We start from the raw sequence: 26,549 nt of genomic DNA, 5'->3' as shown, positions 1-26,549 counted from the left end.
AGAAAGAGAGAATCCCAAGCAGACTCCATGCCCAACACGGAGCCTGATGCGGGGCTTGATCTCATGATCCTGAGATCGTCAATGACCTGACCCAAAATCAAGAGTTGGACACTAAACTGACTGAGCCACCCAGGCACCCCTTGTCTTTCTTTCCTTCTTTCGTTCCTCCCTCTCTCCCTCCCTCCCTCCCTCCCTCCCTCTTTCCTTCCTTTCTTTCCTCCTTCCTTCTTCCTGAGAGAGAGAGAGAGAGAGAGCGCACAAGTGGGGAGGGGCAGAGGGAGAAGGAGAGAGAGAATCCCAAGCGGACTCTGCACGGAGCGTTGAGCCTGATGTGGGGCTTGATCTTCCCACCCTGGTATCATGACCTGAGCTGAAATCAAAAGACAGACACTTAACCGACTGAGCTACCCAGGTGCCCCATGACTTACTTCTTCATTGTTAGAGTTAATAAAGAATCCTGAATTCTTTATAATTAAAAAGAAAAAAAGTCAATAGCTCTTGAAATCAGAATGATTGTTTTTCAAAATGCAAACTCATCCTGTCAACCTCCTGCCCGGAAGCCTTCCGTGTCCCCTATGGCTGTTCAATGACCTTCTTCACCATTGCTACAAGCCTGCGTTGGCCAATGTGATAGCTACGAGCTGCACAAGGCTATTTAAATTTAAACTAACTAAAATGAAATAAAATGAAACATTTGGTTCCTGGGTCACATTTCAACTGCTCAGTGGCCACGCATCACTAGTGGTTACTCTGGTGGACAGCACAGATCACAGAATGTTTTCAAGATCATGGAAAGTTTCATTGGATGACATTGGTCTAAAGCCATGCTTCTCTACTCCAGCCACCAGGGTACTGATCTGTCCCACCGCAGGGCCTTGGAACATGCTATCTCCTCTATCCAGGGCACCGGTTCATTCCCTCTTTGCCTAAATCCTTCTCATCTGGCCACCAACTCAAGCCTTCCTTCCTGGGAGGTCTGCATTGACCCTGGACAGGTCCACGTCCCTACCTCTGTGTTCCCGTGCACTATGTCTCCTCCGTTCATGTCACTCTTACAATTTCACACTTGCTTGTGTTTATCAGCCCCAAGGACTACAAAGGTAGAGCCTTCTTCTGGTTTCTTCTAGATGCTGGGTCCGTAGCATTTGGGCGTAAGAGGTGCTTAGGAAATCTTCGTGGAGTGAGTGAAAGTGCTCCTTAGCTCACAGACAGCGGAGGCACAGCTCTGCAAGAACGACCTACTGTATTTTTCTGGAGAGACAGTTAATGGAAATCACAAGCGTGTTCAAGAGAAGCTGGTCTGCATGCTTTTTGGGTATCACAGGTTTGCTATCATATTAAAATCTCCAGACGTTCTACCTGCCACCCTTCCTTCTTAATAACTGTGTCATCTTTTAAATTTCCTGCTGCTTCTGCATCAGGACAGACTGAGCTGATCTTGGGAAATAACCTCTGTCCTTCCTGCTGAAATAACAAGTCTCCCTTTGGCATCTGGACACAAATTCCTTTCCAGAAGCAACGCAACGATGCCAAGCCCTCTCAAGCATAGCTATTTCAGTTGTGCACCCCAGAATTTCTAGTTTGCTAAATTCGGTGGTTATGAAGCTGTGATGAGAGATGACACTCCCTCTGCTGTGAGAGCTCCCACGGAGGTCCCCTGCAGAGGAATGTGGTGATAATCCATTAATTATTTTCTAACTACTTGAATCCCTGTTCATTTCCTGGAGCTGTTCATTCCTGAGCAATTCTAGAAGGTGCAGTGCCAGGTGCAGAGGCGTGGTGGGGCTCCCCCTCCTGCCCCATCACCTAGGCTAGGACGGATGTTCTTTGGAAGTTCGTGGAGCCCTGGGCATCTGCACCCAGGATCCTGAACAGAGGGAGGGAGGTGGGAATGGGGCTGTCAGGCACCCAGGCAAAATTGTCTCTGTTGGAAACTCGGTGCAGTGGTCCTTATGCCACAGCATCAGAAGAGAGACAGAGCGAGAGTGAAATATTTCAGAGACACGTATTTTCTTCCCAACTAAGAAGCTCTACGTTTCTCAAGAGGAAGGATCTGCCTTGGATTTCTTGTGCTTCCGCCTCAGTATTTGGCAAAGGGCTGTGCACACAGTAAATGCTCTATAAATAACGATCCCAAGATGTCGAAACAAGTTTCCTGTTGCAAAGATGCCATTGGGCTCCAAACACTAGCATCCAAACTTGGCAGGGGGAATCTCTTGAACACAGGAATTGCACGAGATTTTGGTATCTGTTAGAACGGCACATAGAAGGTTGGTTTTCCTCGTTTTATGAATTTCCGAAAGCACACTGCGAGGAAGAAAACTTAAAAAGCATTACAGTGAGCCTCTATGGGACTTGGCTTTCCATCTAAATCAGCACACCCGCCGATCCATATGTCTGTTTCGGTATTCTTATCCTTGACGCGGTCTTAGAACATTTCTTCGGAGTTGTTTACTGTGGTGGTAATGAGTTTGGAAAACGCTCCTGTGCATTGTTCTGCATCTCCCGTGACCAAGAAGGACCCAGGTTTAGCGGGACCTGACACATCGTGGAGGACCATTTTTCAAGAAAAAGAGCACAAAATGATGAAGACAAAATTAGGCACGGGAGTGGCTGTTTATTTAAAATGAGAAGAGATAGCAACAAATTAAGAGTGCCTTGAGGACGCAGAACCCTCTCCTCTGAGATTCCGTATTTGCCTAGAAATACGTCTTCACTGTGACCTGGCTCCCTCCCCAGCCAGCTTTCCTCCACACCCGAGGGCTCCCAGCACCCCCAGGGGCAGGCGGGGAGCCTGGACTGACGCCTTAGCAGTGTCTTGAGAAATCTGCCTCGGACAGACAAGCGTGCGGTTCACAACCCAGACATACCGACTCAGCACCTTAGCATGTCACTTTCAAGCGCATCATCTTAGGGCGTCTTCAGGGGTTTTATCTCCTGGACCTTCTCGATTCTCTTAGCCCGTAGCTGAGTATGAGAATGTCAAACAATAGCATCGAGCAGAAGGGATCGAGGCCAAGAAGGACGTGGGCTTTTGAGAATGGCTTTTCTGTTCACCATTGGAATGGACTGTATTTCTGAGACCCAAGCGCTGAGCTCCCGCTGGCATCACGTGCTCACCGTAGAATTAGGTAGAATGACCGGCCTTCCGCAGACAGCTTGACTCACCATCAAATCCCATGGCTCATTATACACGGGTCACGGGCTGCTGACTGATGTCTCTCTGCCTCTCCGTCCCATGGGTTCAAAGAGCCTAGTTCCTGTTTGTCCCCTTCCTACGCATCTGCCTCCTCGTCCGTTCATCTCTGTGTCCTCGAGGCCAAGGGAAGCCCACGGAAGCTGGGTTGCAATAGTAGCGACCTGAAGCCACAGACCCCAAAGTGACTTCCCCAACGGCTCCTCATTTCCTCGTCTCACACCCCAAGACAGAAATGCACTCACACCCAGCGTTTGTCCTTCAGCTCGGAATGAATATCTGCTTCCCTTAGCTCGTGGATCAAAGCTTGACTTTTAGGGGTAGGTGACAGGTGGCGATGCTGCCGTGTCTGTTAATTAATGGTGAGTTTGCAAATCCAGAGAGAGGGGAGGGTGGAGAGGCAGGTCCCAAGTCCTGAGTCCTGGCTCTGCCACTCGCAGCTGTGTGACCTGTGGCAAGTTACCTGACCTCTCTGTGCCTCAGTCCGTCTGAAAAGTAGGGAGGGGAAATGTACCCACCTTGTGTGATTTTAGTAAAAATTAAAGAAATTCACTGTTATTTATGTGAGTTATTATGACTGTGATTTCTGGGAGTCCATTTTCATAGGGCTCTGGAGGCCTCATGCTGGTGGGGAAGGAGGGCTGTGAGGCATTTTGCACAAAAGCTGCTTAATTTCCCAGTGACCTGAGTTCTGCTCATGAGGGAGAAAGCAAGAATTCTAATCTACATTCCCTACGACGGCTCCTGTGGTAGGCTGAGCTGTGGCTCACCCCAAAGATACCCACATCCTAATTCTGGAACCTGTGAACATTTCCCTCTATGACCACAGGGACTTGCAGAAGCGATTAAGTTGGGGATCGGGAGAGGGGGCGATGATCCTGGACTGCGTGCCTATCACCACGCGTATCCTCGTGAGAGGGACACACGGGCGAGGAGACAGAGAGAGGAGGAGGAGGCCATGTGACCACAGGGGCAGAGATCAGAACTAGGGGACCTGGAGCCAGGTGACAGGAAGTGACAAGAAATGAGTTCTCCCCTAGAGCCTTAGGAGAGAACGTGGTCTCGCCTACACCTTGGCTTTGGACTTCTGGCTCCAGAGAAGTAAGAAAATAAATTGCTGGTGTTTTAAGCCACCCGGGTTCGTGCTCATTTGTTTTGGCAGTGCTAAGACAAGCAGCCACGGGCAGGTACAGCCGAGGGAGCCAGTGGAAACCAGGAGTGGTTCTCAGCACCGCAGTTCCTGAGAACAAGTCCGGAAGGCGTCCCCTAAGAAGCCCCTTCCTGTGCCCGGGGGCTGGCCCTGGGGCAGGTGGCCGCTCCTGGGCTGGAGAAAGGTACTGCTTCTGCATTCCATCCCAAATTCTGAAACTTGGCGGCGTACTAAACTCTTCCAACGCATCTGGCCGGACCACGAAACAAGCTCGCACAAAGACGTGGGAGCCCAGCGACACGCAACGAGGGGGCGCTCAGCCAGGTCTGAATCCAGGCTGCTGCACCCTTGCCCTGTGGCTCCCGAGACCCAGCCACTCACAGCTGTGGCCAGCGCCTTTCGCTGCCCTTGGTGCTCTCGCAGATGGTGGTGAACGGTCAACACAGGGGAGCTCTTGCTCTGTGCCAGGCACGTCACAAGCCCTGGCTCATTCCCTGTCACAACCACCCAATTACCCAATGAGGCAGGCCCGTGGTTGGCCCCGTTTCATAGATGAGGAGACCAACCTGAGTTAGGGACCTGTGTGGAGCCGCCTCAGGGTCCCCGGGCTGGTGAGTGGCAGGTGCAGAGTGGGGACACAGATCTCACCAACTGCCTTCTGAGGGCATCTCCTTGTCACCACGCTGGATGCCTGTCGCATCCCGGGCCATTTTCAACACTCTGACTCCTCATACTGGAGTTCTGAGCGAGGCTCCCTGATGACTCCCCAGGCTCCTCCCCAGTGAGAGGGATCTATAGGCCCCTAGATGCAACCAGGAGGCCCATCCAGGTAGGGAGGCCATCACTGCACACATCCTTTACGGGTACCACGGAAGACAGTAGCTACATGCCGTTGGGAACTTAGGCACGAAATGACTTGCTTAACAGACGTGGAAATCTGAGATAAAATAAGAAACCCTTGGTCCTCATGATCCAAGGTGTGCAAAAAATAAAGATCTTATCAAAGTGGCTAGACTTATCCATTTTGCTCAGACCTTGTTGATTTTGGATGGCTTAACAGAATGGGCTAGATGACCATGGCAATGAGGAGGGACATTCTAGGAGCTGAGACAGTGACCTCAGTGGGAAACCTGCTTCTCTATCTTCACAACAACCTTAAGACCGATGGCTGAAGAAGTGAGGAGACTGGACACTCCAGAGAAGAAGGCAAGAGCAATCCCTGGTCTCTGGGATCCCCAGACTCAACTCAGGGAACCCTCAGATCCCTTCCAGCTGCGCTACGTGTCCCAGATTCTAGTCCTGGGTGTAGAGCTAAGTACCAGCATGACTCACAAACATCACTGGTTGCACACTAATAAAACTGGAAAGAGCTACACGCTGAAACCTCTCCAGGTGAGTTATGGTGGTGGGAAGACAGTAAAGGCTCTGAGAAGTCCTGCAGCCAGCCCTCCTATCCCAAGAGCCCTTCCTGTACACAGCACATGTTGGCACCCAATGGACTCTGTGGCGCAGATGACACATTTGGGAAACATGGAAGATTAATACTGGACTAAGGAACCCCTCCACCCAAGCATAATGTGATGATTCATAGAGCAAGTGTCCCACAGCTGTGGCCCATTTTTTCCATAGGACTGCTGCCTCTGGCGAAGACCAGAGCCTCTCAACGAGAGGCCATTTCACCCCTCAGGGGTGGTGATACTTAGAGAACTTTTTGCAGTAGAGACGGCATGGGGGGGGGCGCTATGCTTCTGAAACACCCTGTGGTACATAGGAGAGCCGAGCACAGCAGAAAATCGGCCCAAAATGTCAATAGTGCCGAACTGGGACAACTCTGGGTGGCAGCCACAGAATCACGTGCAAATAAAGCACACACACACACACACACAGACACACACAGACATTGTTAACAAGTGATCCTGACGTTGGGTAGACCTGGGTCTTCTCTCTCTTGGACTGTTTTCCTGAGCGCAGAAGACAGAAATGTGGTCTTAAGGCAGTACTCGGAGCGGACCCAGCAAAAGGAGGAACCTTAAAATCCACACCCGGGATCCTCTGCTAATCAAAGGTTGATCAGAACATATTTATTTTAAAAAATGTTTGAGCTTTGCCTGACTGCCTATCACACAGGCAGGGGCATTTCAAGGGCAGAAAGGTCTGACTGCGGGGAGCGCTAACTGCAGGGGATTGCAATCGGGGTTAGGCTGGGGGCACATATTTTCATGGTTTGTAGGCCAGTTTCCTTGCGGCTCAGCCACAGATGAAATTCTTTCAAGTCCTTGGCCTATGCGCTAGGGCTAATTTGCATGGCATTATTTTTTCCATCTGATTTACAAACCGAGAGAGGGGTTGCAGACCTTGGCCTGGTTTCCTCCTCAGCATGAGCCATGACCCATGGGGTAGGATAATTTATTGAGATACTAATGTGTTTTTTGTTCTTGTGGAATTTCCCCACCCCTGTTCCGAGAAGGTAGGTGGGCTTTCGAGTTTCCTTGTCTCGGAGGGTGTTTATGATAGAGGACAAGCAGGCATTTAGACAGGCTACCCAACTCCTTCTCTGGCTTTTTTGAGTTTTGATTTTTGGAAAGCCTACACTCAGTGAAGGGATACGCTGGGAGGGAGTTTGACAGACCGTAGGGTGTGCCAGCCTAAGCACGAACTATGGAGGGGAGTAGGCAGAGTCCGCAAGCGGCTTAGGAAAGGGAAGTTGGCTAGAGGTCGCGAGTCTGGTCTGTGTCTGGGGGGGTGACCCAGGGTGGTGGAAAGTGACTGCTGGGCCTTGGAAGTGCATTTCAGGTACCAGGAACGCACCACAGCAATTCTAATCCTACGCCGTCCTTGAGCTTGGCACAGACGCAATAGAGCTCCCCACCCCCACCTGCACAAGCCCAGGTGATGAACACGGACTAGCGGGTCCTCCTCACCCGTCCGCCACCTGCGACCTTAAGCATGTTCCCCCAGCACTGCGGGGGTGTGGGCAAAAGGTCCCCTGGGATGATTTAGATGAAATGTCCAGCCAACCTAACAGGAAAGGGCTTAGAGTTTCATTTGATTGGATTTTTTAGAAAATGACATCCGTGTCCCATTTCTTTCACACTCGTGTTGGTGGAGTAAAAGGTTCTGCTCGAGTAACAGAGTAATCCTGAGATCTCGGTGGCTTCCCACAACACAGGCTTCTTTCTCACTCCTGTTCCTCACTTAATGAAGGTTACAGCGTGATTCAGGGACCTGGTGTCAGGGATACGCCAAGATCCCAGCGCGTGGCCTTCCGAGGTCATCAGGGTCGGGAAAGAGAGGCCCTGGGGAGTTAACTACTGGCCAGGAAGGGACCACGTAGGCCACGTCCACTCTCCTAGCACTGGCTAGAACTGGTCATATGGCCCCGCCTGGCTGCCAGGGGCTGGGACACCAGGGGAACACGTGGATTTTGAGGCCTCGCCCTCGTGGTATTTAGGTCACATCGGATGCATCTTTTTATTTAATGTTACTAACTTGCATTTGTGAAGAGCTTATTACCCATGTATTTTGGGGGTTCTTTGCGTATATTATCTTATTCTAGTTCCCCCAAACCCTGTGAATTTCCGAAGGAGGAATTTAAGGTCCACAAAGGGGCAGTAACAACGTGGTAAATGGAAAGGAGGAGGGAACAGCCAGGATGTCTGACCTGAGCCTTTTCTGCTCCTCCACAGAGATGGCAGAGAAAGGGATGCTTTGCCAAGGATTTATTTAGACTATTGGTGGGGCCTCCATAAAGGTCAGGGAGGGGGCGGTGAGAACGCTAACGTGCTTATCTGTTCGCTGTTGGGAGAGCAATGATGGTGTCAAGATTTTAGTGAGATTTTGCCGAATGGGCTGATTTCTCCACACAAACTCATTTATATCTGGTTGAAACACAATCACTTCCTCCTCTCCGAGCTGGTTTCATGCTGTGTTGCAACAGAGCACGTGTTTTCACGTGGGGCTAACTGGGTCTCAACCCCATCCTGACCTCCTGGGGTCACTGCTTTGGCTCAGCAGTTGAGTAAGACCTATCCGGTGTGACAGGGGCTTCTGAGCTGGACGGGACCCGGAGGAGAGGAGACCTGAATCAGAAGGGGCAGATCGGGGACCGTCCCAGATGCTGCGATTAAACCCAAGCCTGGAATCAGAATGTGGGGGAGAGATTCTGCCATCACTGATTTTCCCCCTGATTATAAAAGGAAAATTTTTGTGGTGTAAAACAAAACAAAAAAACAGGTCTACGGTGCATCACAATTGACGAGCTGAGCTATTTTTATAGCTTTTGGTGCTCACTGCCAATTTGCTCCCCGGGAAGACCACACGATCTGCGTGTCCGTAGCAGAGGGCCGGGAGCCTTCCCTCCTCGCCCAGTACCAGGCCACAATGCAAGGGGTCACTCTGAGAGCGCAGCCCCCAGGCCTCCTGCACTCGAATCTCATTTCAGCTATGCTGCCAGAACCCGATCTCAGATAGGAGGCAAAGTTAAAGTCAATGTCGAATTTCTGCCTTTGAAATCCAGTTTCTCGTGTTACCTAGGCTGCCTGGGCCTTTCTCCTCCACTGAAGATGGGTGTGATAATAGGACCTCTCTTGCGGGGCTGTTGGGAGGATTAGGCGAGATAGTTGGAGAAGGAGGCAGCGCAGCGCCCCGCCCCCCACCCAGAGTAAGTGCTCCTTGGCGGGCAGCTACTGCCCCCGTCCTGACTCACCGGAGGCTCGGAGGCTCGGTTGCAAGGGAAAGGTCTGCAGTGAGCAGAGAGCAGCCTGTTTAACTGGCATAAGAAATGCTTTGTGAAAAGAAACGAGGAGAGAAGAAAAAATAAAAGTCATTCCTGGAATCTGCAGGATTCCTATCATTTCAGCTCAGGTCGCTGGGCAAACATTAACTGACCAGTTTTTACTCAGAGGCCTGCGTGTGGCGTGGGAAGCGATGTGATTGCGGAAGAGGTAGGTTAATTGCACCTTGACCCCGTGCCGTGTTCTGCCCGCCCGCAAGCGGAAATCGATGCATGTGTTTTCCGTCTCTGGAAGCACCAGATGTGGCTAAGGCAAGCCAGGGTGCTGGCCGGGCTGGAGGTGCTCACTGGTGCTTGTCCCTGGCAGTGGGAGCTGACCACTGCCTCATCAACCAAGAATCCCATGTAAATGGACAAGGCTGGACACGGACGGGTGGCAAGTAAGGCATAAGGAGCATAAAAGAATAAGCAAGCAGTGCTTCTACCCCCTCTTGGCGACTCAGTGCCGTGTGGCCCAGGCACCCCACTCAGGGCGTTATATACGTGACCTCACGCTGCCCTCCTGATACCTCTCGGGGTGGGTCTTCCAGGCCACACTGCTGACCAGGCCACCGGGTCTGCAGAAGGTGAGCCTCGGGCCTCTCGGCGGCTCGTGGCAGAGCCAGGATTTCAACCCAGAACAGCCTGACCACAGAGCCTCTAAAGTACTCTTTTTCTCATTCACGTACCAAGCATGTATTAAGCACCTACTGTGTACAAGCCAGCCTTTTAGACACCGGCTTACGTTGCCAAAGAGGCAAGCAAGCCTCCATCCTTCCATTAGGCTCCTGGGGTTGCTGTGACAAATGACCACAGACTTGGTGGCTTTCCAGAAATGTAGTGCTCTCACAGTTCTGGAGTGTAGGAGTTTGATATCGAGGTGTCAGTAAGGCTGTGCTCCTTCTGGGGGGCCCCGGGGGAGAATCCATTCTTTGCTTCTTCCAGCTCCTTCCTGCCTGGTGGCCCCATCACCCAGCTCTCTGCTTTCTTGCTCACACTGTCTCCTCTTCTGTGTCTCATCTCCTTCTGTTTTTCCTAATAAGGACACTGTTTTAGGACTTTGGACCCACCCAGATTACCCAGGATGATCTCCTCATCTCAAGGTTCTTCACTTACTTACATCTACAAAGACTTTTTTCCTTTTCCAACTGAGATACCGGGGACAGATGGAGGGGATTAGGACGTGAATATATCCATTCCATTCAGTGCAAGACTCACTCGCTTGTGATCTAGTGAGGTTGTATGCTGAGCGTATCAATAAACAAGAAGGTGTTAAGTCCTGTTAAGAGTCCTGATGAAAATAAGGCGGGAACCGGCAAACGAGGAGGCCCTGAGACCCCTTTAGGTCACTGGAACAGGAAAGCCCCCTGTGGGTAGACAGCTTTGAAAGGAGACCCGAAGGGCAGGAAGGAGCCAGCTGGTTATCTGGGGCCCAACCTTCTGGCCCATCTGCTTGGTTTTTTATACTTCATGAGTAACTGATGTTTTTGGATAGGCTGGGCACAGCACCCCCGTCAGGAAAGCCAGGAAGAAGCATTTTCATTTATGCAGATAAAACGGTGTTCCTCTCACAGATTACAAGTAACCTTAACAGGTCACTAGCTCCGTTACTGCCAGAAAGAAGGGCTGTAGCACGATGGTCATAAATCCAAGCTCATTGTTTCGGGCTGACCTCCTCAGACCTTTTAATGGATTTACAGCTCATAGCGGAACAGAAAGCCACCTCATTCGGTTACATTTTGCAGTGAGTCTAACCCACGGGGGCCACTACTAAATTCTACTGCTCAAATTAAGCATTCAATGGTTGCTTTGTTGATGGTTTTTTTAATATTGAAGGTGGACATTTGGTTATAATCTCCTTTAATATTTTCCCAGCCCCGAATTGCGCAGTCACATGCCATGGCATGTGGCTCGGCGGTATTGATTACCCTTTGGCCCATCTGTCATAGCAGATCCAAAAGGATTGTGTGAGGAGGATCCAGACTGCCCGTGGACCTTTGGCTCCTCGATGGACAGAGGTTGGTGGCTTTGAATTCACTCACCCATCCCATTGGACCACGACCTTCACATGGAAACTTCTATTCTTACTTTCAAGTTTAACCTACTGCCAAGTCTCCTTCTCTGCCCCGGTGATAACCCTGAGAAGCTGTACTCCAGGTGCTTGCAGGCATTTTATCCTAAATACAAGCCCTTCAGCATCGATCAGAAGCTCTGCTGTGGGGCACCTGGGTGGCTCAGTCAGTGATGCATCTGCCTTCGGCTCAGGTCATGGTCCCTGGATCCTGGGATTGAGTCCCGCGTCGGGCTCCCTGCTCAGCGGGGAGTCTGCTTCTCCCTCTCCCTTTGCCTCTCCCCCTGCTTGTGCTCTCTCTTGCTCACTCTCTCAAATAAATGAGTAAAATATTAAAAAAAAAAAAAAGCAGCTCTGCCAAAAAAGTGAGATTGGTGGAGGCCTGCCCATTCTTCTGGAACCTCAATGCTGTCAATTTTCTCCTTAGATAGGACAAGTCAGCAGGCCTGTGTGCTTGGACTGGGCCATGTGGGGCCCGTGGGGACATGATTATATGGACTTGCTCTGGGACATAGGGCCGCTTATGCTGGGGAAGGCACTGAGTCACCAACGGGAAAGTCTTCCAAGGTGGAGGACCCTGGTCCTTATATCACATGGTGTCCTCTGAGGTATAGGATATGAGGGAGGAGGGGAACACGGAATTTCCAGGAATCCCTGTGCCCTTCCTGGGCCATAGGGTAGCTCTTGCCTTATAGACATGACTGGTGGTTCTCCTGAGCACAACTAACTCTGGGGTGGGCCAGTTTTCACAGAGGGTTCTGAGAAGTTCTTCATTCTAGGCCCTGTGGGTCTTATTTTCCCTTTGACTTGTTTTTTGCAACTATTTTACATTTATTTTATAATGAGACATATCATAATTTTCTTTATGATATACCTAAAAGATTATCTACTAGATAATATTTTATTAAAAAAATTTTTTTTAACAATAAAACAATGATTGCTGATGGTGTTTGTATTCATAATGGGACATGACTGCAGTGGGCTGCAGTGAGCTCTCCCAGACGATCTGCTGTCCATGACCTAATTCCTGGGACCTGTGAATGTGACCCTTTTTGGAAATAGAGTCTGTGCAGATGTAACAAAGTTAAGAATTTTTGAGATGGGCTGGTCTTGGATTTATCCACGTGCACCTCAGATCCAATGACCCGTGTCCTTACAGGAGAGAGACACAGGCGGTGAAGACCCAAGCACACGGAGACAGAAGAAAAGGAGGTGATGGGACCATGGAGGCAGGGTTGGGAGTGTCGCGGCCACAAGTTGGAAGAGACAAAGAACTGGCTCTCCCCCAGAGCCTCTGGACAGAGCCCTGTGCCCCCTGCCAAGTGACACCTGGGTTTCAGAGTCAGCTTCCAGAGTTGCCGAAGAATAAATTTGTTACAGGAGTCCTAGGAAACAAATGCCCGGGACTGAATTCCCTTCTCAGAGCTTGCTCAGGAAATGCCAACATCCAATTGCTTAGGGGTGTGACTTCGGCTTCCGAGAAGTGGGACGTCCCGGACGCAATGAGCGTCTTGTCAAGTGTCCTCTGCTGAGGGGTCCAGGCCACTGCGCAGCACAGTGTGTGGCATTAAAATTCGTCCTTGATGGTATATTTGATTTTCTGATAGCAAACTATCGTAGACGACCTCCATTTCTATGACATTATAATGACACAAGGATTGTGATCGTAATAAGCATGGCACACCCATTTCCCCTGTGTTGCTTTGACATCGTCAAGTTTCACTGAGGGAGTTTTTGTGCATTTCAATGGAGAGTCTCGGAGAGCCGTGGCCTCTGAGGGTCTCGGTACAAGACAGCACTGGCTCTTCCCAGGGGTCCTACACAGAGTCTGCTGCCCAAGGCCAATGCCAAGGATGCTGCTTTATCTCCAAACACGGATTGACTGGATGTCTTTCCACCGGGATACTTGGGTCAACCTCTTGCTGGCTTTTCTACGGTGAACTAATTATGACTGTTTAAAAGAGCTTCAGGAAACAGAAAGGACTCCACATATTCATGCCGCTAATCATACTAACAGTTATTATCATAAATGCCCTATAGATAAATGAACAGATAATGGTCTTTGGCAATTTGCTTATAAAATACAGCCTCTTAATACACCAGAGAAGTGAAAACAAATTTTCATCCTTGTTCTAAATATTATGTTGGTTCATAGGAAAGGAAGTGTTTAAAAATTTACAAAACAAGGGAAACCTGGGTGGCTCAGTCGGTGAAGCGTCTGCCTTCGGCTCGGGTCATGATCCCAGGGTCCTGGGATTGAGTCCCGTCTTGGGCTCCCTGCTCAGCGGGGAGTCTGCTTCTCCCTCTCCCTCTGCCTCTCCCTCTGCTTGTGCTCTCTCTTTCTCTCTCTCTCAGAAAGAAAGAAAATCTTTTTTAAAAATTTACAAAACACATTTTAAACACCTGGTGAGACAATGCTGTGTCCCGCACCCATTCAATCAGAGCATCTGTGGCCTTGGGGGAGATTAGGACCATCATGGGAGGGATGCAAGGAGACAAAGAGCCAGGTATTGGCTTCAGACCTCAAAAACGGTCTCCAGAACAAGGGGGAGCTTCAAGTCTATCCATAAACAAGAACAGTAGAAAGAGACTGAATGAAGAGCAAAACAAACACTTGGCCCTAAGGGGGGATTGAGGCTGGCTTGTCTGGGAGTGAGGGAGTTTTCAAGGGCTTGAAAAGGGAGGCCCAGAGGCTTCATGAAGCTGGAAGAACCACAGTGGGAGGTGGGGACAATTTCGGAGATGACTTTGCCCGTGCCCCAGGAGCTGAGGCGGAGCCAGGCCCAAGCCAGCAGATTACCCATAACTCCTCCCCATCAGTTAGCCTCTGTATTAGTCTGCTCAGGCTGCTGTAACAAGTTACCACAGACGGGTGGGGCTCATGGTCTGGAGGCTAGAAGTTCAAGACCAAGGTGTCAGCAGACTTGGTTTCTCCCAAGGCCAACCTCCATGGCTTGAGGGTGGCCGCCTTCTCCCTGTATCCTCACACAGCCTTCTCTCCGTGCATAGGTATCCCTGGTGTCTCTCCCTCTTCTTTCAAGGACACCAGTCACGGTAGATTAAGGCCGCACCCTTGTGACCTCATCTAACCTTAATCTTAATTATCCAGTCTCCAAAAACAGTCACATTCTGAAGCGTACTGCAGATTAGAACTTGAATGTGTGACTTTTGCAGGAACACGACTCAGTCCCTCACGGCTTCATTCCATTTTTGAAGGGTTATATAGTTAGACTTCTTTCTCACTGACAGCCACCTGCTCCCTGCCTGACAACTCACCAGCAAAGGGGAACTCCTCTGAGTCTTTCTCAGGGGAACAGTACTAGTTATTAGGCCACCTCCTCTCCCACGGCCAGGAGACCTGCATCTCCCCACATGGCCTTTGATCTGTCTTGGCCAATAGCATGTAGCACAAGGAACACTTAGCAGGCTCTGGCCAGGACCTCCAGGGCGGTGCACACGACTCCTCTCCGTTGGTAAGCTGCTACCACCACCTGATGAAGCCTGGATTAGCTGATGGGGCGATGACAGGCCATGGAGAGCCACGATCATCCTCTCAGCCAAGGTCCCAGACAGGGGACCCCATGGGAGAGGGCAAATGCAAGATCGGTACAGCATATGCAGCGGCGGACCACAGATGTCTCAGTGAGCCCAGCAGAGGCCAGAGGAACGCTCAGCTGAGCTCAGCCCAAACTGCTGACTTGCAGAATCATGAGCTAATAAATGGCTCTTGTTTGTGGGTTTGGTTTTTTTTTTAATGGTTCTTGTTTTAAGTCAGTACATTTTGGGATGATTTGTTGTGCAGCAAAAGCAATAGTATACAAGCCCTAAAAGGTAATCTCTTATGCTCAAGTCCCCAGAAGCACCGGCAAAGCCATGGTGGGGGGCATGGTCATTAGCAAGTGCCCTGCTCTCGCTACTGATAACAGCTGGGGGGGGGGGGACAGGGGGCTTGGGTTCTAGGCACATCAATTTGACAGAAAAGAAGAAAAGACGTTTACTCTATTTCCTCATATTCCAAATCAGTGGTTTTCAAAATTTTTCTAGACATGGAACCTCCCTTACAAAAGAAATCTTACACAGTATTGCCAATGTATAAAATAACAACATTTATAATTTGTCATTATAAATCTAATTTATAGGGTAACTATGTAAACTTATTTTTAAAACTAATCAATAAGAATGAGAGTGATAACAGGATTAAGAACTCAAGCATTCAAACTTGGGGGTAATGGAAGATGGAAATAGTCTTATTTCAGTCCCTGATTAATTTCCACACATTGCTGTTGGTACCAGAGTACAAAAAATCCTGATACACACACATCAGTAGTCGGGATGGGAGACAGTTTTTAACAGCTTACCTTGCAATCTCAGAATACTCCTCAATTAAACGAAGACAGGAGGAGAAGCCATCTGTCCTCATAAATTACCTGCCACAGGCTCAAGGTGCTGTCATGTTCATAACACAATCAGTGTGAGTTTTCTCATCTTAAGATCATCTTAAAGTACACTCTTTCAAGATGAAAATTAATCATTTGCAGAACCTGAGAAGCGCCTCCCAAAACCCTCGAAGTTCATGGAGCGCCCTTGGAAAATGACTGCTCCATATTTTTGCTCTGATAGACTTTGAAGACGAAATCTTGGTCAAAGACGTGCCATGCTTGGAAAACAGAGCAGCAAGGAGCCTTCAGGGACCACAATACACCCTCTTCGTTTCCAAAGGCAGGTAGCCCTGAAGAAGGTAAGCGATTTCTTCAGGATTGGCACACAGGCATCTTGCCTCCACGTGGAATCTTCTTCCAGGAGACAGAGACATCAGCCCATGAATGAGCTCGGTTCACATCGGTTTTTTCTTTGGGCTCCCATGAAGGGAGTAAGGTTGATATAAGCCCAAATACATAAAGATGGCCTAGCTTCTTGGGAGGATTTTAATGGCTGGTATAAAATGTCTACACATGTTAGGAATTTCTTATGAATGAATTTGGTTTTATTTTTAATTTTTAAAAAAGATTTATTTATTTGAGACAGAGAGAGAGCAGAGCGTGAAAGAGCACACACAGGAGAGGGTGGGGGTGATGAGCAGAGGGAGAGGGAGAAGCAGACTCCCTGCTGAGCAGGGAGCCAGAGGTGGGGCTCAATCCCAGGACCCCGAGATCATGCCCTGAGCCAAAGGCAGAGGCTTGACCCACTAAGCCACCCAGGCACCCCTGCATTTGGTTTTAAAAAGCCTTATTAAAACTCCAAAACAGTGTCTACAGGAGTCAGAAAGTGCCCTGCGCTTAAGCTGAGAAACTTTCCAGCATCACTGGTCAGGGCAGTTCCTCCAGGACCCCTGCCGTCTGTCCACCCAGTGTCACTTTGGGGGGCTACTCTTGCCCACACTGAGCCACCTGGCCAAAAGGAGAGTTTCCAATGGCTCCGCCTCCCTGACGTCAGGGATTGGCTGAGGGGTGGGCAGCCGCCTCAAAGGTGGGCCAATCATAGCCCTCTACAACCCGGCTGTTTTCTCAGACCGGGCCAATCAGCATTTCTGCTCAGAATCTTTTTTTTTTTGGAAATCGGAGATACCCTTTTCTCTCTGGTCCTGCACAGGAAGCTGCAGGAGGGGATTAAAACTAGGGCGACAGAAAGGACAGCTGCCCTTGCTGAGTTTCCGTTACTGGAGTCTCTACATTTCCTTTTCTGGCTTGCATTCCTTTGAGTTGGGTCTCTGTCACTTGAAACCAAAATATACTTTTCAAAAATAATAAACTATTTCTTAGGGAAACAAGCATATGCACAGAATGCAAATTTGACATAAAATTTAAGGGAAACACAGACCTCATCACTTGAACCCAGTGGGGTCCAAAAACCCCATTAAAAATCCCAATGGAACAGTGGTTAATAAGGGGCTTGATCTGATCGTGGAGCTGTGGCTGGTCTTTTCTCTAGCGTCTCTCACTGCTCAGAGGGGCGCAGAATGCATGAAAAGCAGCTACTCGTTGTGCATCATTCTTAACTCAGAGCGAAAAACACGCGCCGAGCTGTTAAGTGCAGATAAATACACTTTTCCTACAGAATTTGCAACTGTTAAGCCACGGAAGAAAATGAGTCAGAAGTAGAAAACTCCCATTTGAAATGATGAAATGGAGACCCCATGGGACACTTGAATTGGCCAGGAGAGACCATTTGTCCCTGCTTCTAGACTCCATTTCTGTCAGCGTCATCAGACATCCTTCCCTCCGACCCACCGAGCTTGCCCAGATACTGACAGCACGTTTGCCATCTGAGTGCTGTGCTTGGCTTCCCAGGGCCAGACTGCGCTGATTTTCTTCTGCCAGCAAAGATCTTCTCTAACCAGGCAACCTCTTCCAAGTTTTCTAAAATTCCACCTCTTCCCGGGCCAGCTTTTTTTAATAGCCCAGCTTCTCGGTCCATGGGCCCCTGTGCCAACACTCCTTGAGTTTCTCTTTTACTCTCCGTATTTTGCTGAATTTTATTACAGGTTCTTGGCTGATTCTCCCCTATTCTCTATTCCCTGCGGCTTCCCAAATGGAACTAGGGGATCCAATAAATTAGACCTTTTTCTGACTCTTAACTTTGCCTCTTGCCCCAGCCAAATTCTACTGGCCGCCCCCAGTGCTTGGCCTCCGTAAAGTCCTGGATGCCAGTGTCTCCACGGCTCTCAAACTCAAGTCTGTCCTGATTTCACATTTCAACCATAGGATATTCTGCCAAGTGACAGGGCACAAAAAGAGGGAAGCCTTTTTTGTTGTTGTTATTTTCTCCTCGCTGTGGTTTTCATTAGGCATAGATATGTGTGTGCGGGTAACGACAGGTTCACACATGCTTCTCCGCCTAGTAAGTTCTGTTCCACTCAAGTGGCAGCTGTTAGGAATGGTATCCCCGCTCGGCTCTCGGCCACATGCAAGCCGGCTTCAGCGGAACCCACAGGCTCTTGTCAGCCGCCCGCTTAATGAATAATCACAAGAAAAACACAGGTCAGCAACCGCCAAGGGGCAGCACCCGGACTGCTTTGGCTAAGTCAGGGTCTCTGTGCTTCCCATGTGCTTTCATGCAAGACTTCTTGGCTGCTCTTCCTCAGAAAGTACAGGAAGCTGAGGAAATTCCCTCTTCCTGGCACCTGACACCTTCTCGACTTTCCTTCAGGGCTTTTTTTTTTTTTTTAATTGACTTTATTTAGGCTCTTGCAATAAAGAGAACACCCACCCCAGATCCAAATTTTAGAATGTCTCAGTAGGGTGGTTTTGTCTTAGACCTTTACAGGGAGGGGTAGGAAGTTATAGGTGGGGTGATTTTACTGTCGGCATTGTTTTAGTTTGAGGCTTTTTTTCCCACAGGACATAACAGGCCATTTACTAACAGCCCCCAAATCCTGATGTTGTCTGTTCCCAATTATTTGCTCCACGGATATTTACCCCATGGGAAACCATGAAACAGATGTATTAGCGAGACCACGTGCAAGCTGGGGGCTTTTCGGGCCCGGAGCAAGTGGCTATTCCTTCTCACAGGAAGCTCCAGACAGCTGCCATGAAGCTAGAGGGGGCCCAGTCATAAAAAACAATATGGCGTCATATGGAGAGGCTGTGTAGGGTCAGGGAGGGACGAGTGGGTGGAGGGAGTCAGAAAAGCCTTTCCAGAAGAGGGAAAGTGGGGGCCTGTGCACATCAAAGGATGTGCGGCGGCAGAGCTGATGGTTAGGACACGCATTCTGGAACCAGACCCTCTGGGTCCAAAGCCTGCCTGTGGTTTGCTGGCTGCCTGACTGTGGAAGGCAAGTTACGCAACCTTCTCGTCCCTGGTTTCTTCTATGAAACGAAACAAACAGCGGTATTGTATTCGTTTGCTATGGCTGTGTAACAACCTACCACACACCTCGTGGCTTAAAGTCACACCCGTCTGCTAGCTCACGGAGTTAGAGGTCGGAAGTCCGGTACAGGGGTAGCTGTGTTCTCTGCACAGGCTTTGCAAGGCGGATGGTCAGCTGTCGACAGCGTTGAGTTCCCGTCCAGAGACTTTGGGGAAAAATCTACTTCTGAGCTCATTCTTGCGGTTGGCAGAATTCATTTCCTTGTGGCTGTGGGACTGATGTCCCTGTTTCCTTGCTGGCCATCCCCAAGGGCCAATCTTAACTCCTAAGTGTCCCTTGCCATGTGGTCCCCTCTATCTTCAAGTCGGCCATGGTCCATCAGATCCGTATCATGCTTTGAACCTCTGACTTCCTTTTTTTCCATCAGCTGGAGAAAAACCCCTGCTTTTTCCTCTTTTTTAAAGATTTATCGATTTATTTGAGAGAGAGTGTGTGTGCACCAGTGAAGGGAGGGGCAGAGGGAGAGGGAGAGAGAGAATCCTCAGGCAGACTCCCTGCTGAGCACAGAGCCCTATGCGGGGCTGGATCCCAGGACCCTGAGATCATGACCTGAGTCAAACACTTGACAGACTGAGCCACTCAGGTACCCCCAAACTCCCTCCTTTTAAAGGGCTCCTGTGATTAGGTCAGGCACACCTGGATAATCTCTCTATCTCAAGGTCAACTATCCGGGACCTTAATTACATCTGTAAAATCCCTTTATAGCAGTTCCTAGATTAGTATTTGGTTGAATAATGAGGAGAAAATGTGTGTACACCAGGGCTGGGAATCTAACGGGGCCATCTTGGAATTCTGTGCACCTCATAACCTACTTCTAAGGAAACTGTAAAGCCAAGTTAGCAAGTTTGTGTGAAGTTCCGGGGCCAGATCCAGCATGTTTCAGGTAAGGGGTTTGCATGTCAATAATTAGCCAGTTGAGTTCCCAGGACTGATGAGAACTTCACACGGTGAAAGGAGAGTGTTGGGGGTTGGGAACAAGGGAACAGCTGACAACACCCTCCCGGGTTTGGCCGAGGGACTTCATTTTGATGTAGTTGGAGACAGGAAGTGTCTGTCCTCCTAGGAGGAACACCACTGAGATCCTCCCTGATTTAAGTCTTTGCTGCAGTAATGACAATAAAGACCGGGCTCTGGAATGAGGGAGAAGGGACTGAAAACGGCCTCTGGATTAGCCCTCTCAGAAACCATCTGTTTGGAGTTTGTGGCTCCAAGAAGAGTGGAGAGGTCTCCTCCAGCTACAAGCCCAGGGACGCAGAAACCGCTAAAATAATAGCTCTTCCCAAATCAGGCAAGCAAAGCTCTAATTGGAAAAGAGAAATGGAAGTCAGGATCCCCACTCCCTCTGCTAACCACACACAGGTCCGGTAGAGGTCCATTTGCAGACCAAAGGAGGCCATTTCCTTTCTTAGCCTGGCATCACTGGCGGGAGAATCAGACCAGGCGCCAAGGCACTGGTGACTCTGGGAGAAAGGCAAATGGCCCCCGTCCAGAAGGAAGAATCTAGACGTTTATCTGCTTTGCGAGTTGAACTGCCTGCTCCCGATGAGTCTACGCTCCACGCGGTCTGGGGCCGGCACGAGACCAGCAGGAAAGAGACAACGAGGGGCAGGTGAGGGGAGAGACAGAAGGGGTGAGAATAAGAGATTGTATTTTCATTCCACAGAGGCCATGGTGAGAAGAAGCTTTGCCTTCAAAACCTCCTCGAGCAGACAGTTCTCACTGCCAGCTGACTTTTTCATCTCTCCTGGCTCCTTCTCCCCTCCCCTCCCCTCCCCCCCCAACCCCCCCCAAACCCCAAATCTGCCTCGGCGGCTGGATCTCCTCAAAGCTTCCCCGGAAAAATTTGAGCCAATTTACTCCTCTTAAACAACTGTCATTTTTGAAAAGCTGCCCAGCCTCTTTGCTGCGATTTTCAAAGGGAAACTCGGGGCTAGGCTTGCTTTTTGGTGACAGCGAGTAGGTAGGAGGAGAGGGAAAGACAGGTGCTTCCTGTCTTTGGGCTGGTGGGAAAAACACAGATACACACATCGAAGCTTCTGAGAAATGCTGACGCTGTAATTGTAGGAAAATACAACCTTCCCGATACCTGAGGGAACGTCCAGGAAGAAAAGCGGAGAGTAGAACACTTGTACTGGTGTGGTAGCTGCCGGAGTTTCGACACCGGGGGCGGGGGGAGGGATGACCCTGTTTGACCTTGCCTGTCAAGACCAAGGAGCCAACCGAAGATATGGGGGCAAAGGGCCAGGCCAAGCTGGCCACTTCTGACATGTCAAAGGACAGATGTTGTCTGGCTTGGGCAGCCTGTGGGCAGAGAAGAAACCCAGCCCACAAGCCCAAGAAGCTGAGCCTCTAGGAGGCAGAGGACAGCAACAAGGTGAGCGGTCACCTGTGCTCTAGGTAAGCCCCGCCTTCCTTCCGTTATTACTTTGAAAGGAAAAGGCTTCGTCTGGCTGGTTGGTTTCTGGCCTGAAGTCGTGCAGACGACGCTCCCTTGCTCCTTGTGCTCTCTGCTTTTCACTGTTCAAGACAGGTGCCAAATGTGTCATCGTGCCTGACGGAGCCTGGCGTTGGCTCGCTCGCTGTGATCAGCGACCAACGACCTGACAGAAACACTTCCCCTGATTGCATTTTTGACTTGGATTGTGCCACACTTAGTTGGGTTTTGAGGGAGGAAGGAGAGGACAGGAGGGAAAAACAGCGGGTTGGGGAAGTTTGCCGAACTCCCAAGTGTCAGATGCCTGCAGAATCTACACGATAGAGCTTTTGCATTTCAACTTCACCAAATATTGACATCCAGTTAACAAACAGTCATTGAAAACCTGAAATGTTCAAAACGACGTATTTGCTCCATCTTCCACTGAAATCAAAAAGGAATGTGCTGGGGGAAAAAACAGGTCATTACCTACCTTTTATTGGTAATGAGCTCATGTTGTAGAAAGATACCTTCCAATTTCATACCATTACTTATTAGCGTGGTGGTTTAAAAAAAAAAAATTACCCAGACGAATGGTCTCCTCCGGGCAAGGAGTGAAGAATGCTGATTTGGCTTATCTCACTACCTGAAACTCTCCTGGTGTGGCGGATGGCTTGCTGCTACAATCATTTTGGATAGCACTTAATGTTAGGTAATTATTGGCACGGTGGCATCCATAAAGGTCTATAAATCTCTAGTTTTTAAATATTGGCTGGGTTGTGGTTGCAAACAAGGAGGACTTGTCCGTGCAAGAGATACACAATCAGGAAGGTCATTCGCCCTTTCTTCCTTTGCTGCCTGTTCTAGTTATTTGTCTGCACAGAACTCTGGAGCCTTCCTTGGCCCAGCGTAGCCATAGAAGCCCATAGTGGAAGGCGCGTGCTTCATATTGGCCAGGGTACTCTCTCCCTTCAGCTCATGAGTGACTGTCTCTGACAACAGAACTCTGAGCGCGATTCAAATTCACACTGGCCAATGCGTGTCCCACGTTCCATTTCTAACCTTGACATACGTAATAGTGCATATGCTTACGCGTGTCATACCACTGACGTTTACCATACAGGTTGGGTGAAGGTAGGTGTTCTCTGCGTCTGAGGTCAAGTTTCAACCCTCGAGAGTGCAGCTTCCCCTCCTGTTACAGCCCACAAACCACCCTTGAAGGGGAAGATAAATACCACAACTGTCACACTCAACAAACCACACGAAACGACCCTGTTAGCTCCGAATCCAGCAAGGTCAGCAGCCCCCATGGGTCGATCCTCTGTTAAATGACTTAGAATCATTTCTGGTCAGGAAGTCTGTTTTGGTGACACACGATGGTGTAGAAATCAAGCTCAAAATCGATTGTGGGATACGCTGTTGAGAAAGATTTTTGCTTTGCTGCCAAAATAGTCCCCTGGTCTTTCCTTCAAGATCCAGAGGAACATAACGAAGTCCAAGTGCACAGAAATGTGACTACGTGATGCTGGGTCTGCCTGTACAAAAGCAAGCGACTCTGCCCACGGTCCCCTCATTCTCGAATCTTCGACAGGTGTGTCGACAATTCTCTAAGGGCAAAATTCCCTAGTCCCTGGATCCCGACACCCACGTTACCGATGAAATCAAGGTAATGTTGAAGAGGACAGTGTCTGAGAAGCAACCTCAAACTACCTTTTTATTACACACAATGAGCAATGAAACGGAGAACCGCCTCCTTTCTGATAGAAAGTTATCAGCCACAAAGCTGTCCTCCAAACTCACCACAGGGATTTCAGCCAATAGCTCTCCATTTCGTCCCTTTTTGCTTCCTGAAAGTCCTCCCTCCTGCAAGCCACAGCCGGTCTCCGCACTACAGAATAATGAGCGACCGGCTAAATTGGGCTCGCACGGAGCTTGCACCCAGAGTTACGGTCTACCCATCCTCCGGAGGGACTGTAAAACCCTCCGATGACATCTCATTTTGAAATCTCTGGTATTAAGAAAAAGTACTGGGTGTGGTGCGAAATGAACTCTGGGCGTGAGTGATTTTAGGCAAGTCTGTACTTCAAGACCGAGTTCTAGCTCACGTCAAGGTCTTCTGTCATTAGCCAGGATCTCAGGATTGACTATTCCTCCCTCTAAACCACCCCCCTTCCCACCCTTTTACAAATACATCTTCTTAATTGAATCCTAAGTAGGTTTGGGGGTTTTTCCCCCCTCTACATTTTGCTTTGAATTTTTAAAAACTCCCAGGTAGATTTTTTTTTATCTCCTCTGTGAAAGCATCCAGCCTCAGATACAAGCCAGCCCAAATTACCACAATGCTCAAACCGCCTTCAAGTCAGAGCACTGGCCAAAGGCACAAGCCACGTTAAACAGAACAGGTCGGTGACCAGGTCAGGGAACTAACCGTTTACTCTCTGCCCCAGCTGACCTCTTGTGATCTCTGACCTGGGCAGAGGAGTAAGTTAAGAGAATGAGCTGGGTTTTCAGGGAATAGCATTGCTTTCTGTTAGGCACCCAGGTCTACAGCTAAGGGCGGAATTCGAACCAGCTCCGGAGTTGCTGACTGTGGGAACCTATTCTGGAACACCCAAGTCCAGCAGCGGCTTCCCATATCAGGACAGGGAGAACGAGGGGGACAGTGGCTCAGGGAACAGAAGTGGGGCTAAGGAGTGAACAAGGAGCTCAAGAGGAGAGGCCGAGAGCATTTCCTCGCTGTGCTGCTGCACAGAAACTTTTTCTCCCACTGAGATGCACTCGGGGCTGAACTCCGCCGTCCGCAACAGCTGCTGGGGTCCGGGCAGGGAACACCCGCCGCGCCCGGGCCGAGCTGGAGCGCAGGGCAAAGCCGCCGGCGGCCGGGCGGAGGCTGGGGCGGGGCAGCGCGCGCGGTGGGCGCCGGGCGCCCGGGGTCCTCACCTGTTCCAGCGGGCCACCTTCCTCCGGTAGTACCGCAGCGCCTCCTGGCTGGCCAGGAGCGAGTCCTCGGGCCCGAGGAGCGGCGGCTCCTCCGGGACGCGGTACAGCGGGTGGGCGAAGAGGGCCTGCAGCTTGGAGCCGCGGCCGCCGTGCCGCTCGGTCCCGGGCCCGGCTCGGGAAAAGTTGCGCGCGGCCGCGCGGGGGGCCGGGGAGGCGGCGGCGGAGTCCCGGGCCGCGGACGAGGCGCGGCGGGCGCACGGGCAGCCCCGCGGGTGCTCCCGGGGCCGCAGCTGGCGCCGCACCTGGGGCCAGAGGTGGAAGTAGAGGTCGGCGGAGAGCAGCGCGCCCAGCAGCAGCAGGGTCAGCAGGCGGTCCCGGCGCAGCCCGGGCATGGCCCCGCCGGGGCGCGCGGGCGTCTCCGGGGACCCGGGCGGGCGCTGGGCGCCAAGGACCGGCCGGGGTCGACGGGGCCGGGGGTGCTCACCACGCGGGAGCGCCCCCCTTTGAGGGGTGTCGCCCCTGAACTTGGGGACCCGCGGTGCGGGGGCTCGCGGTGCTGGCGGGAGTCCCTACTCCGCGCGGAGTGGAGACCAGGGGATGGTGCCTCCGGGCCCAGGTCTCCGGCACCTTCTCTCTCCGAGCCTCCCGCCGGGAGCCCGCGGCAGGGAAGGGCCGGGGGGGGGGCGCGGGTGCCTGCTGCCCCCCGCGGGCGGACGGGCGGCTGGGCCGGGGGGCGACGGCGAGCGGGAGCGCGGGGAGCGCGGGGAGCGGGCGGCGGCGCTCGCCTCCGGGCGGAGGAAGGCGGCTGCGGCGCCTGGGGCGTCTCTCCAGAGGATGCTGTCGCTGGGCTGCTGCGGCGACTGTTCCCGCGGCTCCTTCTGCGGGTGGCGGGGACGCCCGTGCCCCCGGCTGCTCGGGGCGAGCTCGTCTGCGCGCCCGACTCCCAGAGGCAGAGGTGACGCCGGGCCTCTCCCGCCTGGCCCAGCGCCCGCCCCTCCGCCCACTCGCAGCTGGCACCTGCCTCTGGCGCAAGCTCGCCAGCCAACTCCCGGTGCCTCGGCCGGCTCTGCCCTTGCACCGTGTCACCCAGCCCGCTTCGAGCGCCCATCCCCCTCGCCCCAGGCCTCCCACTTGCCCTGCTCGGGGGCTCAGCCCCGGCACTTTCGGGTACTCAGGGTGTGTGTGTGTGTGTGTGTGTGTGTGTGTGTGTGTGTATGTATGTGCAACCTTTTGTTTTCATTTTCCTTTTTTAGAGAGAAGAAAATCCCCCGAAAGTCTTTTGTAAGATTTGTCGGGTGTGATTGTGTGTGTGTGTGTGTTGTCTTTCCCCTCTTCCTAGCTTCCCCCAGGGCACACACTAGGTCCCCAACAACGTCATGCCGCGTGCCTGGCACCTCTTAGGCACTCAGGAAACACCCACTTAAGGCATAAAAAAGTTTGTCCTTTAAAAATAAGTCACCAATTTTACCTAGAATCTTGGCGATTTCCTGTTTGGATGGAGTTTGCTTCCAACTGTGCCTGCCCTTTACAAAGAGGAAATTTCTCCGGCACTCAAGGAGGGAGGGGCCTCCCTCTGACCCCGCTCTGAACTTTTGCATTTAGCTCGGTGTGAAAGTAGTCCGCCCAAATGAATCACTGGAGGACACATGTTGGACTTTCTGCTGATAGCTTGTGAAGTAATTTATACTCCCCCACCTCATTTCCCTTTTGAGGAAGAAGGAGAGGGGGGGCGGCAGGCGGGGCTTGAACTCCTGCCTCCTCTATTTAATGGGGGAGGGGGAGATCGAAGAGCAAGTCTGACCAGGGAGGCAGTCCCACTGTGCTGAATGTTCAAGAAAATGCATCTTTGCCATGTGCTGCCTTCCCAGAAGGTGAAGCTTCCCACTTGGGTTAATCCTACTCTTTAACCGCCTCCTTCCCTTGCTGGGGTCAGGAATCCTCAGACACACTTTGGCTTCTGGGTTTAGATCAGAATTCTTTCCCCTGTGGTTCAGTGGAAGATTCTTGTACTCTTTGCGGTCTCATCTGTTAACTGGAGATAGTAATAGGACCTACCCCCTAAGGTTATTGTGTGCTTGGAACTTGCCCCCAGCATGTGATGAATAGGTATGATATATGTGTTTGCTAGAAATATTATGACT

At 50.9% G+C, this 26,549-nt stretch overlaps 1 protein-coding gene across 1 annotated transcript in view; it reads right to left on the bottom strand.

The window, feature by feature from the left end:
• FAM20A (FAM20A golgi associated secretory pathway pseudokinase) overlaps positions 1-25,572 on the bottom strand; it is a 51,204-nt gene extending 25,632 nt beyond the window's left edge. Inside the window, exon 1 of the mRNA XM_045813826.2 lies at positions 24,409-25,572. Within this exon, the coding sequence (XP_045669782.1) occupies positions 24,409-24,800 (392 nt within the window). The 5' untranslated portion in view covers positions 24,801-25,572. The remainder of the gene's footprint in view (positions 1-24,408) is intronic.
• Between the last annotated feature and the right edge of the window lie 977 nt (positions 25,573-26,549).

The sequence above is a fragment of the Ursus americanus genome, chromosome 23 (assembly GCF_024610735.1).
Source record: "Ursus americanus isolate L20-20 chromosome 23, mUrsAme1.1.p, whole genome shotgun sequence".
NCBI lineage: Eukaryota > Metazoa > Chordata > Mammalia > Carnivora > Ursidae > Ursus > Ursus americanus.
Note: the sequence above shows the minus strand (reverse complement) of the source record. Positions and strands in the feature narration are given on the sequence as shown.